This window comes from Monopterus albus, unplaced genomic scaffold (genome assembly GCF_001952655.1).
Source record: "Monopterus albus unplaced genomic scaffold, M_albus_1.0 scaffold81.1, whole genome shotgun sequence".
Lineage (NCBI taxonomy): Eukaryota > Metazoa > Chordata > Actinopteri > Synbranchiformes > Synbranchidae > Monopterus > Monopterus albus.
The window spans coordinates 674536-691513 of NW_018127961.1; the positions used below are offsets into that span (position 1 = coordinate 674536).

General features: G+C 44.1%; 2 protein-coding genes across 2 annotated transcripts in view; one reads left to right on the forward strand and one right to left on the reverse strand.

Moving 5' to 3' along the window:
* Nucleotides 1–12839, forward strand: part of vps13b (vacuolar protein sorting 13 homolog B) — a 360621-nt gene extending 347782 nt beyond the window's left edge. Inside the window, exons 56-69 of the mRNA XM_020606756.1 lie at nt 338–612; nt 1233–1360; nt 1476–1672; nt 2943–3061; nt 3797–4247; nt 4596–4760; nt 5058–5286; nt 6831–7001; nt 7244–7414; nt 7701–7877; nt 9693–9795; nt 11161–11329; nt 11438–11518; nt 11958–12839. Coding sequence (XP_020462412.1) covers nt 338–612; nt 1233–1360; nt 1476–1672; nt 2943–3061; nt 3797–4247; nt 4596–4760; nt 5058–5286; nt 6831–7001; nt 7244–7414; nt 7701–7877; nt 9693–9795; nt 11161–11329; nt 11438–11518; nt 11958–12206 — 2685 coding nt within the window. The 3' untranslated portion in view covers nt 12207–12839. The remainder of the gene's footprint in view (nt 1–337; nt 613–1232; nt 1361–1475; nt 1673–2942; nt 3062–3796; nt 4248–4595; nt 4761–5057; nt 5287–6830; nt 7002–7243; nt 7415–7700; nt 7878–9692; nt 9796–11160; nt 11330–11437; nt 11519–11957) is intronic.
* A 66-nt stretch (nt 12840–12905) lies between these two features.
* rgs22 (regulator of G protein signaling 22) overlaps nt 12906–16978 on the reverse strand; it is a 15362-nt gene continuing 11289 nt past the window's right edge. The window contains exons 17-23 of the mRNA XM_020606757.1: nt 15731–15805; nt 15037–15195; nt 14590–14769; nt 14339–14503; nt 14130–14258; nt 13734–13833; nt 12906–13071 (exon numbers count right to left, since the gene is read on the reverse strand). Coding sequence (XP_020462413.1) covers nt 13019–13071; nt 13734–13833; nt 14130–14258; nt 14339–14503; nt 14590–14769; nt 15037–15195; nt 15731–15805 — 861 coding nt within the window. The 3' untranslated portion in view covers nt 12906–13018. The remainder of the gene's footprint in view (nt 13072–13733; nt 13834–14129; nt 14259–14338; nt 14504–14589; nt 14770–15036; nt 15196–15730; nt 15806–16978) is intronic.

Below are 16978 nucleotides of genomic sequence, written 5' to 3' on the forward strand. Positions count from 1 at the left end.
CTGAACCAGCACAGCAGGACCTTTCTGCTACCAATTTAGCACTAAGCTGAGTGAGAGAAAGAAGAGAGTACAATAACAATGTGGTTTTACCATATTTCTTTTGTAATCACTGCCATCTTCTTTGCTCTGTCTTTTCTTCTTTGCTTCCATGTCCCATTCCATATACTTTACAATTGCAACTTTTGTCCCCCTCAGTTTATTTTCATTTGCTCTGCTTCTTTTGTTCCCTCAAAACTTTTTCTGTTTTTCCTTCTTCTATTCCCGTTAATTATTTAAATTTCCTTTATTTTTTCTCCTCTTCTCCCCTTCTCAACATGTTATATTATGTCCTCCCCAGGCCTGTGACCTTCCAGAGACAGCCGTATTCAGCCTGGCTCCCTCTGGAGAGTCATCCCTGGCCACGCCGTGCTCAGTGCCATGCTGGGACATCCTCCAGGGAAAGGTGGAATTCCCTCTGCCTCTCAGACACATGCTCTTCAGCTTGTTTCCCAGGCCTGGTGCCGCAGTTGGATCTACAGCATGGAGCCTCCCTGCTCCCATCCGACCAGACCTCCCCAGGCAGAGTTTGTCTGTTCCTGGGGAACCAGACTCGGGCGGTGGCCTGAGCAGCAAGTGGGTGAAGCGGAGCATTTGTGGTTTGCTGGCTGTGACAGTCCATTTAGAGCAGGGTACTGAACCTCAACTGGCATAAAACATCAGACAGGGAGGCAGTGTAGCTTGTCACAGCTTGTTAAACACTGGTAATGAAGCAAAAGGAGAAATGCCCTCAGCGTTTCCACTGCCCAGCTCTCCAATTTTTTCATGTCTTTCTTTTTACTTTACTTTTCTGTCTCTTTATTCTTTGGATCTCTTGGTAGCCTGAGTTGACATCTGTTTGGATGGGTGTTTGTAACTGAGAACACAGTGATAAATATTCACAGACACACTTTTCTGTGCCCTGCTTGGCTTCAGCATTTACTGTGTGACTGTGTACTAATGTATGTGCAGCCAGACACTGATATAAAAAGAAACATGACAATGGACACAAACACATGGTGTGTCACTGCCTGGCTGCAGTTTGGGCTCTGTCCATGGATGCACCTCAGAGACTTGCACATGGGCATAGCGATACTGTGACGTTTGACACGTCACTGGGTGTGTGCACTCTTCTCTGTGTGTTAGAAGGGGTTGGGATATGAGCTGTCTGTGGAAATTTTATTAATGGGTTTGTATATTTGTGTTGTAACCCACAGAGCCATAGTACTGACATACCAGGAGCACCTTGGGGTGACGTACATCAGTCTGAATGAGGACCCCTGCCCTCGCATGGTGATCCACAACAAGTGCCCTATCCCACTGCTGCTGAAGGAAGATGTCAAAGGTAAGTCTGAGTGGACACCTCCAGTCCTTTTCCCAGATCTGCCCTGGCCTTTCTGTTCCATTTGCTCTGACCACAAGCCATTTAGTTGAACTGTTTTTCCACTTATCTGTCATAGAAACTCCAAGGACTGAGGTATACTGCCGTCCTCTGCCTGCTAACTGCTGTCTGCACCATGAGCTCTACTACCACTTTTCCAGTTTCCCCGAGTGCAGGCAGAAAGAGGTGCTGCCCACATTGCTGCTGAAAACCACCTCAGACCACAGCACTGCAGACTGGACCGACCCCATAGATATCAACTGCCCCGGCACTCAGGTAAAAACATGTATGTAGGTAGGATAAGGTGAAAAGATGTCAGGCGTTTATCTCAAATGTGAGGGCGTTTCATTTCCCTTAATGCTAAATGTACAGTGTTTCCTTTTTGATAACTATATGTTTTAATGACAGAATGAATGTAACACTTCCATCATCCCTCTTTTAAAAAATGAATTCATCTCATCTGCACTTGTTATTTAAACACACAGATTCCCCTCGGGTGCTTCTTACTTTCTTAATTACAACTGATACACATTCAGCTCTTCACAGAACAGTCTCTGTAACGTCTACAGTAGGTCGAGCCGCAGCCCATTTTGAGTTACATCAAAGCACAATGGCTTTTCAGTTGTTTTAAGTAATAGCAGCCAGTCACATTATGACTGGCAGTAATCCTCTTGAACCCTGATGTTCTCTTACAAGTTTCACAATACTTACTTTATATTAGAAAAAAGTGTTCCACTATGAATGACAGTGAACTCGTTTTTGTATGGCTGTACCACCACAAAGAAAAATAACATTCTGTGGGTTTGTAGAAGGCTTGTTCACACAGTTTTAGTTCAGCAGCTGTGTGCGTGGGCATGTTTTTCTGTGGTAGTGTGGACAAATTGTAGCTGGATACCATCGTTGTGCGGCTGTTTGAGGGTTAAGACTTGGCTTTAAAGTGAGAATTAGGCTTTAGTCAGGGTAGGGTTAGGGTTAGACATCTAGTTGTGTTGTCAATGTTAAGTTCAGGGGTGAGGGAATGTATTGTGTCACTAAGTGTTCTTACAACTAGTGTGTGTGTGTGTGTACTGGGGTTGACTAGCAAAGTAGCCTAAGTATTTTAGTTGTGGTCAGTGTAGTGTGGGGTTAGCAGGATGTTAAGAAGCTGTGTGTTGTGTCTAGCAAGCTGCAGGTTGGGGCTGAGGTTGAAACTGTGTATCTCAGGTTACTGTGAAGTCTGAGTCTGACCTCTGTCGTAGGGGTCAAAGGTCAGACTTGTTATGACTGCTCAGTAAAGTGTTCGGTAGGGATCTGCTTCCTGTCCTCACACGAGGGACTGATCAGTCTGAACATGGAGTGGTTAAAGTCAGACTCATGTATGCTCTGAAACACAAACATACACATACAAAGAACAATGTAAAGACCACTGAGCTGTGAATCTGTGAACAGGGCGACTTAACTCCTCAAGGGTTAATCAAGATAACATGTGCAACACTCTCTCTATCCATTGCTATTTGAAAGTGTCTTAACCCAACCCACCACAGATGCGTGTCTGGTTGTTGTTCAGGTGGTGTTCCTGCCAGGCTTTGGCTGTCTCTACATTGATGTGGTGTATGAGAGAGGCACCTTGGTTCTGTCTCTGGCACCAGAGGGCAGTGTGGATACTGTGATCAACCAGCAAAGCAGGTATGTGTGCACAGGTGCAGCTTTTATTGTTGTTGTTTGATGCTCCTATATATTTGAAGCATAAGAAATCATCCATGCATGTTGTTCATAACCTGAAGACATCTACCAGTGTGCCTTGTTATTGTCTTCACTTCAGATTCACTTCATGAATATTGTTAACAGCAGTGTTTTCATGCAGCAGCTGTTACTAGACACCAGACATGAAGACTCGAGCACTGTTTTCACCACCGGAGGGCAATAAAACCCTGTGTTGTGATAGGTGGCGCAGTAGAACATGGTATTGCAGCTTTATTCCATTACATCAACACATAACAGGAAATTAATATAATCGCGTATGAGGTAAATGTAAACAAATGACATCGCACAGTGATCTTAGTTAATGCGCTCTGCTGGTAGGAAATTAGTGAAACATCATCAGTACAAGGTGAAGGGGTTTAGCCTTTTATTATGCTCTACAGTTGATCAGGATCAACACACGTGCACAGCTGAAATCCTAGTTACGTTTGAGATGGAAATGTGAGGGTTTTACTTTGAACGAGGACAAACTTATGACATCCTTACCTACTGCTGCACTTTCATGGGTGGAGACCACAGTGTTTGCATAGTTTTTTAAATAATTCTACAGTATCGTACTCTGCTTGCGTGGGTGGAGACCACAGTGTTTACATAGTTATTTTAATAATTCTACAGTATCGTACTCTGCTTGCACATTAGTCATTTCAGTTTTGTTTGCAGGTCCCCCAAGCTGTCCTTCAGAGTCCTCCTGAGGGAGGCCAGTGTGGCATTAAGGGATGACATCACCAGTCCCTCTGGTTCTATGGAGCTGCTAAGACTCACACTGACCAAGCTGCTCCTCAGCCTGGCTCCGGCACCTACTTCCTTACCCCTGGAGCTGGCAGTTGATCCTAGCATGGATGCGGCGCCCATCTCAGCTCTGATGGGTGAGGCCTCTCTGATCGAGGTCTGCTGCTCCAGTCTGCAAGTAGACAACCAGCTGTATAACCAAGCAAGTTTCCACTTTCCCGTGCTGCTGTGCCAGGATCAGAGAGGGGGAGCTGACGCCGGGGGTCCGTGGAGCACTGATGCCAACCCCACCCAGTCTCCTGAAGCTCTGGAGGAATTCAAATCCTCTTGTTTCCTGCAGTTGAGGATGACAGTGGCTGGAGACAAACACACTGTGGAAGAGGTTGGATTCATTTGTCTGTCTTTGTACCGTGTTTGTATTTTCTTTGTTGTAGTAGAATTGCTTAGTTTTTTATATTTACGAGTATAATGAGCTCACTTCTGCCTTTGTACATCCTGCAGTCACATAGTACACCATTATGTACCCAGAGTATCTGGCCCCTAGTAAACACACAGCCTCACAAGTCACTCAGCAACATGACACCATAAACTTGTAAATAATAATCTAACAGTGTGATAATTTAGCAGTAAATTGTTTTACAACTGCTTTTTTGCTAATTCCAAAAAAGAATGTATTCTTCTGACACTCATCCAGCAGTTCTCATTACAACTTTGTGCACGTTCTCTTTAGGTCATCTTCCAGCTTCAGCCTGCCAGAGTCTACCTTGAAGACACCTTTGTTTACTACATCAAGACCCTGTTCCACACCTACATCCCTGACAGCGCTATGGCGTCAGCTCCAGCAGAGACCCAGAGGAGCAGAGAGGCTGGACCAGCCCCCGTCGTCCCTGAGCAGGTGCACCCTTCATAACATAGTGTTTGTATTATGTACTAATGAGGCTGAATGGTTTACAGTTTAGTCATTTCATTCTCATTATGCAGAATGTATGGTAACAGCATCCAATGCCTAAAAACCATGTCTGTCCATTTTGATAAACAATAATCCACTGCTGTGTTTTATGCACTTATGTCATCGTCATCACATCATGTAATGTTAAAATAAAGCTGTTCAGGGCATGCTGATATATTTTGTTACATTTCTACATTTGAACATCGTTCTTGTGACTAGTATTGTGATATTAATGTCATCCAGGTGCTGCAGGCAGTGCAGGCATTGGTCCACCCTGTGTGGCTGCAGCAGCTGAACATCCAGCCAGTTAACCTGCTGGTCAGCATCCACGCCTCCCTGAAGCTGTACATCGCGTCAGATCATACTCCTCTCTCCTTCTCCCTGTTTGAGAGAGGGCCACTGTTCACCACAGCCAGACAGCTGATCCACGCTCTGGCCATGCACTATGCTGCTGGGGCCCTCTTCAGAGCTGGTAGGCAGCCAGCTGATGTTTCATATAATGTACATTATTGTCAGTAGACTGATTGTGCTGCATACACTACACTTTACTTACAGAAGAATAACAGGGTTTGTGCTTGAGTGAAAAAAATCCCCCAATTTATTCCCGCTGTGTCTGGGTTGAGCTTTTGAAATGATTGGTCCCAGAGAGTCCTGCTGCTTTGTAGCAGGAAGTGCAGTAAAAATATCAAGCTTCCGGAGCACAAAGCCTGAATCACTGGAAGCCCTAAGGAGGATTTAGATTCCCTTATTGTCATACAGTAATTTGCTGTTTTATCATAAGGTCTGACAGGTGACTCATGCATCGCACTGTGTGTACAGGCAGTTTGTTATGTTGAACTGTGAGTTATCAGGCCCTGTAAAGGCTCCATACCTCTCTGCTGCACTGTCCTCTGTCTGGTCAAAGCTTCCACACATGGTCTGCTTTAACCCAGTCATTTCCACATCAGAAATCACTGTTCTGGCCAGACACTTCCTTCCCACTGTCTCTCGTTAGAGCCCTATTTCAGCTTGTATTTCACCACGTCACCTCACCACGTTCTTCTCTCCCTGCATCGTCCTGCAGAGAGGGAGTCAGACTGGGACTGATTAGCTGTAGGATGTACAGTACGACAATCACACATATACCCACAGGCGTAAATCCATGGCCTACACATGCAAAGATTTACAGATGTATAAAAGGCATATGGTATCTGTGCTTACGCTTTGGTATATGCGTGTGTTTAAAAGCACGGCACAGCCCTGTAAGCATCGGCTCCTGTCAGGATTGTGCGCTTTACCAAAAACACAACTGGAAGAACATGGAAAGCACAAACACCCACTGGACACTACTGGAATTGGTTTCCTACCATTGGAGTCCATTGCTCAAGTCCAAATTGATGGAGAATAAGAGCAGAGTAGGGACTGGTGTCCTGGGAAATGGCTATTTGATGTTTGTGATGCAATTGTCAGCACATAAATATCAATGAGCTGTGATATCTGAAGGGGACTGAGTGAGAGAGGTGAGACAGTAGGAAGCTGTCAATCCAGCTGTGCCCCCGTGCATCTCTTTATGAATATTTGTACTGTACTTTGTATAGTGTTAACTGTGACATAAGTCATCTTGTCTGTTATTCTGTAGGTAGTTTTGACTGGAAGAGCCTTTCACTCTAACGTGCTTTTAGTCCTGTGGATACTGCCAGCTCAGTGTACTGTATGTGCCATGCAGTGTTTTAGGACATCTTTTTGTTTTGTTTGTTTCCAGTCCAAGTTTTTTTTATGAAGCTAATCTGAAGGAGAACAGAAGTTAGCGACTGTAGGCTAAAATGTCCTGTAGCACTGAGAAATTTAATACACTCAGAAATGAAAAGTAACAGAATGATTTCTGACTTTACTGATGAATAAGCATCAGACAAATCTCCCAGCATTAGATTGATTACACATTATAATATGTTGTAACATATAAACATAGTTGACCTCATGAATGAGCACACTGGCTGCAGTCATATTGTTACATCCTGGGTTGTGCTTGTGTCTCAGGATGGGTGGTGGGGTCTTTGGAGATCCTTGGCAGTCCTGCCAGCCTGGTGCGGAGCATCGGTAATGGCGTGTCTGAATTCTTCCGATATGAGGGTCTGACCCGGGGACCCGGAGCCTTCGTCAGTGGGGTGTCCAGAGGGACCACCTCCTTTGTCAGACACATCTCAAAAGGTAACGCCAGTGTTCACTCTCTGCTTTATGTATTTATTGCACTTCTGTAATAAAATATTAACAGCTTTCTATTAAATTTTGTCCCAGACTTTAAAAGCGCATACAGTGATGACATACATTTTGAGATATGTGATGAAGATGAATGAACTTAAATGAAAATAAAGTTTTGCACAGTTTCCTTCTTTAATCCCTGATTGTTTCGGAAATGAGAGGCACCATAATGACTTGGTACTTGTATTCAGGCACACTGACATCCATCACCAACTTAGCAACAAGCCTGGCCAGGAACATGGACCGCCTGTCTCTGGATGAGGAGCACTACACCAGGCAGGAGGAGTGGAGACGGCAGCTACCAGAGAGCCTCGGGGACGGACTGAGGCAGGGGCTGTCACGACTCGGACTTAGCCTGTTAGGTATGTGGTGATGAAATCACTGTAGTGGCCGCCCCTCTAAATACCAGAATTTACAGTTTAACTGTCCCAGATCTAATATCCACATCTGAGCAGCGAGATGTTAGCCTGCCCTGTGTCCAGATGCCAGCCTCCCGTCTTAGCACAATTCTGTCAGAAAAGTTACTCTTTGTACACGTTACTAAAACAAGATGGCACATTTTTGGTCCACAAAGGATGTTTTCATTTCTGTGTGCATCTTGCATTTTGTAATTTTGGTATTATTTAGACTACTTCCTGTGTTTTGCAGGAGCAATAGCCGGCATCGTGGATCAGCCCATGCAGAACTTCCAAAGGCACTGGGACATGCAGAGCTCAGCCAGTAGCAAGGCCAAAGGGGTCATCTCTGGAGTGGGGAAAGGCATCGTGGGGGTTTTCACCAAGCCTATTGGAGGAGCAGCTGAACTGGTGTCACAGACTGGATACGGTGAGTTGAGGCTGGCTCAGTGATTACAGTGCTTTGTGCCTTTTCAGGGCACTTTCAGAAGCTGTGTTCCAGGGAAAATTGGAGCATAATTCTTGTTATGAGCGACACAAACATGACTCATTTTGGAGACTATCTATAGGACCATAGAAAGCAAATGCCTTTTTATTAAATAGCTTTATGTTATGTTCTTCAGGAGCTCCATCATTCTGTGGGGAAATATCTAGCATGGAATGCTGTACGTGTTGGAAGCTGTGTTGTTCATTTCACATTTACAAATGGAAGTAAACAAAGCCAGAAGAAAAGAACAAGCCAGATTTGACTATGCAGCATGGTCTCATATCGGTTCAACACAGCTCAACAAATAGGTCAATGCACAACTATGATGTGTCAGTGAAATTGTAAATGGATGGATGAGCCCTCCCTTTTCTTGTCTCAACCTCATACCTGTTTTTAGGTCAGGCTTGACAGCTACACACAGTACATACACATACTATATATTCCTAATCACACATGTACAAGCTTGAGTACATAAGTGTATAGACAGTTCTGGAGTTGTGGTTACTGGGGGCAGAAGATGGCTTGGGGAGTATGTCACAGGGCGATATGTGATGCTAACGGGTCTTTGGGCTGCAGCACATAAACCACCAATGAGGTGAACAGTGACGCCCCAAGGCTTGGCTCTGGTCTACCTGAGCCTCTGAGCTCACACCACAAACATCAATGTATGCATATAAATGCTACTTTACAGCGGTGGAAGGAGTATTCAACTTCTTTACTTAGGTAAAAGTAGAATTACTACAGAGTAAAATTACTCTGTTACAAGTCCTACATTCAAAATTTTACTTGAGTAAAAGTACTACGATACTTAAAGTACCACAAATTTTACTTGAATAAAAGTACTACGATACTTAAAGTACCAAAGGTTCAGTTCATATTAATGTATATCATATTATTGGATTATAGTGACTAATGCATTATTTAAAAGTAAAAGTAAAGCTGATAAAGGTGGAAGTACTTCTAATTTTAATTGCTGTTGGGTAGCTTGTGAGTTTCCCACTAAGGATCAATAAAATCTTATGATTAGTCATCTGAAGGTTATGAAATACATGTAGTGGAGCAAACACTACAATATTTGCTTGTAAAATGAAGCGGTCAAAGAAATAATTAGCAAAGAATACTCAAGTACAATTTTGAAGTATCTGTACGGTACTTGAGTAAATCTACTTAGTTACTTTCCACCTCTACTGCTTCAGCAGAAAAACACACTCAGCAGCACACACACATCATCAGTCACTCTGACATGCACACAAAAACTATCTGCTGGTGCTACAAGGAGTGGGCTGTATTGATTTGTGATGTAGCACAGCGTCCAGACACTTCTCTGTCAGAGCAGGGCCGCGCGGTCCCACTGCACTGACATCATCCATGGATCTCGCTTTGCTCTTTACGGCTCGGCTTTAACTACTTGATGACTTCACTGGCCTGGTGCTGCCGCCGCTGTGCTGACAGCTAATGTTGGATGAGAAAACACTGGCCACACACAGAGAGTTATGAACTCACACTGACACGCAGTCATCCAAAGCACGTTTTGTTTTTGACTAGTTTGAAACATATATTGTTAAACGCTAATATAAAGGTTCTTTTTCCATCATATCAATGTCAGCCTGCAGCAACTTGTGTGTTAGAATGGCACCAGTCGGCCGATTTGACGTTGTATTTAAACGCATCTACATGATCAACAGCACTGTCAAACACAGAATATACAACTGATAGTTACTCTGATACTGACTGTCCTTCTGTTGTCCCTCCGAACAGGAATCCTCCATGGTGCAGGACTGTGGCAGCTTCCCAGACAGCTCTACCTGCCTGCGGAGGAGAAGTCGACTCAAGCCCCAAACAGCCACCTTAAATATGTTTGGTATGACTCTGGAGCTAGTCTTTACATTCTTCCAGCTATTAGTTATAAATGCGTTCTCGCCTTTGCTTTTCTTGGACACTGTCCAGGAATTGGTGTCCACATCTCATCAGTTATGCTGTCTACCTTTAAAAAAAAATCCCTGGAGGGTTCATAACCCACTTTCTAACAAAAAAAAGGAGAAAGATGTTTGCATTGATTCAACACATGGTAGCCAGACCATCCTCCCATGTTAAAAGGTTTTCTCCAGCACTCTGCCAAAGCTGCTAGCTAGAAATGGTTCTTGTTATTTAACTGTGAGGCTGTCCAGAGCCGTTTCTCTGTGTCATCAGAAGAGGGAGAACACCTTTCTTTGTACACTGGTCTGGAGGCTGGGAGGGACTCAGTTTACAGGTTGTGTGTTGTGCCAAGCCGAAGGTTACCTTTGGGTCCTGAATTGTAAAACTCTGGCTTCCGCTGTATCCACAGCACAGCGTGATCGGCTCTGACTGTTGTAAAGATTCCAATATGGTCTTACAGTGGAACACTCGATGTTATCATAAAAATATAACAGCCCTGTGCTTCCAGAAGGTTATCACTTATGATGAATTTTCCAAAATTTTGTTTGGCTTCCAAAGCTATCAAACATTTCCTTCTAATAGCAATGAGTGCTGAATGTCAGCTGCCATGAGGAAGAAGGCCAGATTTTAAATGCAATATTTCTTTGGGTTATTCCACTTTAGTTGTCATCACTTGAGGAGTTAGTTGTATGTTGCGCTAATGTTAAAGCAAGATGAAGATAAAAAAAACATGACTGTTGAGATACCGGCCCCCTGTGGTTTAACTCGCACTGCGCTGCAGTCCAACTGGTTTCCATCAGGCGTCCTTCAATTGTTTTTACTACTACAGGTAGCCCAGATGCATGAGGGGTCAAGCTGTGTGAGTAGATTAACACTGCACAGAACCACTATCCCTACTGTGGCTGCTTCAACATCTGCTCTACAATGCACCTGCCTGTCACAGTAAACACACAGTCAGAGCAGCACGAATGAACCCTTCAGTTACTGCACACATACCTCCTTAATGAGCATGTGTAATAGGAACCTCAGAGAACACGAAGGAATGTGCATTACAGGATGGATAGAGGCGCATATGGTCATATGCGTGTGTATGTTGAAGTTGGTCTGGCACTTGGTGTGGTCTGGTATTTATAGGGAAAGTCTATATCTGAAGTTAGGAGGCCTGCCTATATGTGTGTATACTATCCATGCACACAGGGACCTTATTTTTATCATTCCATTATATGTCAAGTTAGAATTTTCCAAATGTGTCCCTTTAAATAGCATAATGTGTATGTCTCTCTCCCTGCTTTATGTCCTCTGACCACAGGAAGATGCTCCAGTCTTTGGGGCGCCCTGAGCTCCACATGGCCCTGGAGGTGACCATTGTGAGCGGGTCTGGTCAGGAACATGCTGGCTGTCTGCTGCTCACCTCTGAGGTGGTGTTTGTGGTCAGCCTGAGTGAGGACACGCAGCAGCAGGCTTTCCCCATCACTGAGGTAACTGTTCTTGTGGCCTTGGCCGCTGTCAAAGTGTCCCACACATCAGTAACAAAAGCTCCTGTAACAGTCTAGTGTGGTTCTTGCTGAGCCTCCTGTTCTCTGCAGGTGGAGTGTCAGCAGAAGGAAGGACAGCAGGGCCAGCTCACCCTCACCTTGCAGCAGCAGACAGTAGCCAGTGAGACAGAGGTGAGACTCTGAAAGTCATGGAGCTTTAATATTGATTTGGAACTCAAATAGGAGTTGTAGAGTGTCTACTTTATACACATTGCTCCCACAGTATATTAATGTGCCACTTTACAATTCTCCTTTAACTCAGTGGATATGGCACTATAACGTTTAAGTAGCTAGAATCAATCTCCTTTTTTCCTGCTCTGACTTGTTGTACCTCCAGATCAAAATATAAAGACATGTCATCTCAGCCAGGGTCAGTCCAACCCTTCAGACATTTGTCAGTATGACATGAGCTTCCTTCTCCTCTCAGTAGCAGTGTGGCATTGAAAATTGTTCAGTACAGAGCTTTTCACCAAATTCTCTGCTCGAAGCTCAAATCAGCCAGTGTCTGCACAACACTGGACACCTGCACCAGAGTTGATATGAAACAGTAACCATCTGTGCTCTTCCTCAGGGTGACGGTGCTCGTGAGCGTCTGTCCGAGCAGCAGTATCGGCGCCTGGTAGATTATGTGATGAGGGCCTCACAGTTTCTTTCGCCTTCCACTGCCTCTCTTCAGCTGCAGCCACCAGTGACTCTCGCCGAGCCACCGCCCTCTGTCACCAAGTCTTACTGTTACCTGGTGGATCCCACCTTTGCCAAAGTGTTTGTCAGCAAGTTCATCATGGTAAAGAACAAAGCCTTGCGCATCGGCTTCCACTGACACACAGTAGTAGCTTTTGGCTTTGTGCTACAAAAATAAGACTCTAGTTTGGCTCTGGAAAAAAATACTTTTTATGCAAAACATACCTGTTGAAGTAAAATAATTTCTTTGTATTTAAATGTCAGAATTGATTTTGAAATATCTTTTTTAATCAAAGAAATAGACTTTTCTTATAACTAGGACATTTTAATGTAACCAAGACAAACAGGACTTTTCAAACTAAAGCTTCTTGGACCAACAGTGCATTCTCTTTCAACTTAAAATCAGGGTTCATTCATGCAGCGTGAAACCTGCTCAGTGGTGCAGACAAGTGCACTAGCGGGAGATCTGTTTCATTCCTGTCAAAACAGTCTGCAACGTAAGCTCTAGGTGTTTACATTCTACACACAGTGACTATGTCCTGTGCTGGTGTATACATGTTGGTGGATGCTAGACGTGTCAACCAAAATGTTGTATAGATGTAACATACTTGTTTGACATTAACACTACTGTCTGTGATCTTACACGGAGCTCTGTGTAAAACCTAATGTATGTAAGTTAAATATTAAGAGAAGTGTTTTAACATTATATAAAGCATTTTTTGATCATTTGTGCACTACTATCAAATAAATCTAGTCGCAGTAAAAGCCTCAACCATCTACCTCATCTGTCGCAGCTGAGCTGCATGAAGTCGGTTCTTACACTGGTTTCATTCCATGTCACAGCCTCTTGCACCTCCTGCAGTCCAACACGCGTTTTGGAGGTAGACTGTTGAGTCATACTGCTGGAAAAGCACAGTTCACTTACTGTTATATCTGTTAGACTGTTTACTTTCATCTGTAGCTGAGCTTGCTGCCCGCTGACCCGACGCTGTAGTCAGAGGAGTCTGCATGAGAGAGAGGGAGCAGGTGTTAAACACCTACTGTACGGTCCCTGAAGTCATGAGAAAGGTTCTTTTATGCATTACAGAAAATGTCAAAGTGGAGGAGGGAGCATCGACCAGTATGGAACTGCTTTCTCCTTCTCCACAGTGGTTACACATGTATTTTCAGGCCTTTACGCTAAGCTTGCCTCCACCTCACAGGGATCGGTGATAGTCTCCATCTGGTTCCTAACTGTATTTCTCCTCTCTACCAACTCATTAAAATACAATTTGCACTATGCTTCATTTCCATTTGCTCTCATTCATCATGGGCTGGAACCAACTCCTGCGTGAGAAGCATACTTCATTTACACGTCCACGTAGACTGGACTCAGACTAACAGAACATTGACACTTAATGGAGAGGCTGAAGTGGCTATTTTGGCTGAAGGTCTACATAATGACACAGCTCTGACAGATGAAGGGGCAGTTTGTCAGGGCTTTCGCTTCCAGGTGATATCAGAGCCTTGGAAATAGATCTCAATTTGTATGGTGGGAATGGCTACATGTCATTTCCATGTTACGCTTTCCGGCATTTACTCCGATTGGTAGCAGTAATAAAAAAGCGTTAGATAAGGGAGTTTCACTGATCCCTAGAGTAGAGAGAAGGAATAGGCATGAGTCTACCTGAGGCTGTGGAGAATGAGGCTTCCAACTGACTCTGCCTTTTCAGCAGCAGCTCCTCTCTCTTCAGAGCTGCCATGTACTTGGAGTAGGACCATGACAGCTGAGGGGAAATGTCCAGAAATCAAGTCAGATGGAAACATGATTAGAAAAATGGTTTGTTACAGTGCTACATTTCACCTTCTCCATGGGTGGAACCAATGAAGCCTTGTTGGACTTTATGCTGTAATTGAGTGTTTTTTTGTTTTGTTTTTATTTTAATACAATGTGCTTTAAGATAGCTGTCAGATGAAACGATTTCATTTGGTTTGGTGGCCTGCCTATGATGCATTTTACACTAACATCATCTGCTCTGCCTTCCCGACGTTTCCCTGTTAGGAACTTTGGAGTTATCCTTACCGGCTTAGTGGGAGTCTGCAGCACTGTGCTCTGTGTCCTCAACTGCTTTGCTTCGCTTCTTTCTTCTACATGAGCCACATCGCCTGTGTCCTCCTCTCTTACACTGGATTCTTGTGTCTCTAGTTCTTCCTGTACAAAAGAGATTTGTTTCTGCTACAGATTTTAATTTTGAAACTGTATGAAAACATTAATTTCCTTCGTTTCCTCACTTTGGCTCTCCTCCTCTCTTCCTCTTTCCTCCTGTGTCTTCGCACTTCGGCTCTGTGCTCAGCTCGTTTCTCCTGCAGTAGAGGGAGAAGTCGTTCCTCTTGGACACTGTTGCTGAGCTCTTGAAACTCAGGCCAAAACTTCAGTAATTCATTGAATACTGACTGCTACATGAAAAGAAAAAAAGCAGATGCATAAAGCACATAACTGCAACAAAGAGAGCGCAAACCATACTCTTGGCCACACAAACAACCTGCGCTTCTCTGAAGATGTAAGGGCCAAGCTCATGGCGTTTCTCCAGAATGTACTGGGCCTGTTCAGGAGGGATGTCGATCTGCAGGGTGGGCGGCGTGGATGAGTTGATGAAACACCTGATTATAGTGGAGACCTTCTGCTGGATGGTGGCCTCGTCACTGTGAGAATGACAGAGGTCCTGCATACAGGAGGAAATGACAGAGGACAAAGTGAAAGGCAGAATACTGCTACTAAAATGTTTTATCAGTTCAAATTAAGAGGTGGAAAATAAAGTTACAGATACCACCGTTGCACACAGTGTTTTAGATTTAAGTTTTGAGGGAGTTTTTTTTCTTATTTCATACTAATAATAGAAGGAGCAAACCAAAAAGGAATGAAAGCAAACATGAAAAATGTCATATCAGATTCAGGCCCAAATTGTTGCAGGTACATTGCAGCTTTTTACCTTATACCTCTGGACCTCCAGCCAAAAGAGCACATCATTCTCCAGGAAGTCTCCCTTCAGGGAGATGAAATGCTGGAACTGCATACAAGTGACAGGATTGAGTAGGATCTGTCGAAACAGGAGAATCTCTCTGGACGAACTCATCCACTGGCCCCCAGCCTGCAGGACACGCGGCAGAAGACTGGTGGGTTTTCACAGATACTCCAAGTTGTCAGTTAAACTCCAAGAAAAAAGTCATTCCCCCATGGATAAATAATTAATTTTCATGTACTCATGTAAACATTATAGCTTTGCAGAGAAATACCAGTACAGTGTGCTCCTGAGCAACAGCCTTAGGTCACAGAACTGGGAATCTTCCTGCTGTTTGCCAGTGATGATATAATAGACAATCATATGTGAAAATTTCCTGTAATCATCCTACTTAAAAATGTTAAATGCTCGTGTTATATAGCGTGTTCTGCTGTGCCAAGATAAGAAGAGCTCCTTGGAGCTCAGTGACTACAGGAAGGTTTGTAATGCTTTAATCTTACTTATCCTGGATCCAGTTTGGGAAACCAACCCCCAGGACAAAATGGTGTTTGACAAAGCCAGCGCTTAAGGCCAAGTCATGAACTAAATCACACATACTTTCAAGCCAGGAAATGCCTCATTTCTCTACATCCACATCCAGCCTCCCCAGAGCATTTCTCCTTACCTTCCAGGGTTCTCTCCTCGCTCTGCGTTGACGGTAGATGTACTGTGAGAGCTGGTCTGCTGCTCGGGCTTGGGGCTGCCACACACAGGTCAAAAGTCAGAAACTGAGTAGACTAGCATTAACAGGGACACTGAACACCTCTCAGATCTCCCTGACGCTCTCCGTCACTGTCAGTAACTTAAGCTCTGTCCCGTCTTTTACCTTCAACTTTCCCCATCTTCATTTCTTTTGGTTTTACTCCTCCAGTCTTCTGTCAGAATTTACCTTTCTGATATCTGTCTCCCACCCCTGACTTCCTCTTCACCTCCAGCTTTTCCATACTTCTACTCATCACCTTCAGACTGTAAGTCTAAACCACAACCTCTCATTACTAAATGAGAGGATCTATAGTGAGTAGTGGAATGGGTGGTGTGTCATCTCACCTGATGAGGCAACCTGAGAGAGCGCCTGGACAGTGTTTAGTGGGTTCTCACATGGCAGGCATGTGCAGCTTCTTAACTCCGTCTGCTCTCAAGTTCATTATACAGCTGGAATCAAATGCTTTAGGCCAACAGTAGCACTTACAAGTTAAAAGGTGCCTTAACTAAGATTTTACACATTTGACAAATCAAATGAAAATGGGACAGGATGTGGTGTCTCTCAGCTACACTACCCCCCTCCATGACAGTCTGTTGCCTACAGCAGAGCTGTTAATTCAGATTATGTACCCCGTGTTGTCAAACTATGCTTCACAAATTGGCCCTGCCTGCCACCTAGCCAAGGTTACAAGAGGTGTTCTTTGAACCATGACTAGTCATTTCTAACAGCGAGCCACAAGGAGCTCTCAGCAGCTAAAAGTCCAAAACAGTGCCAGCCAGACTGGACGGGTCATGGTCTTTTGCAGGAAAGAGCAAAGGGTTAACATGAGTGTGGCTTTTTGAGATGAAGAGAGTTCAATTCAGGCAAAGGACTCAGACTTGATTAAGGTGCGATGTTCTTGCTTCCGGATGCTTTGATATTTAAAGCGAACGCGTTTGTTTTGGAAACATGAACGCCCTAGCATTGTCGTGATTTTACCTTTACTTTGAAAGAAATTCAAGCTTCGTGTAATGTTAGTACTTTGTCCCACATTAGCGGAAACCAGAGTGTTCCACCGAATTGACAGATTTACTTGTTAATGCCTGCTGCATTTCGTACAGTTTGTCGCAACCAGGCATCTGTAGTTTACATCATAGCTAGGAAACGGGATGGGATGGAAGGGGCAAAGAG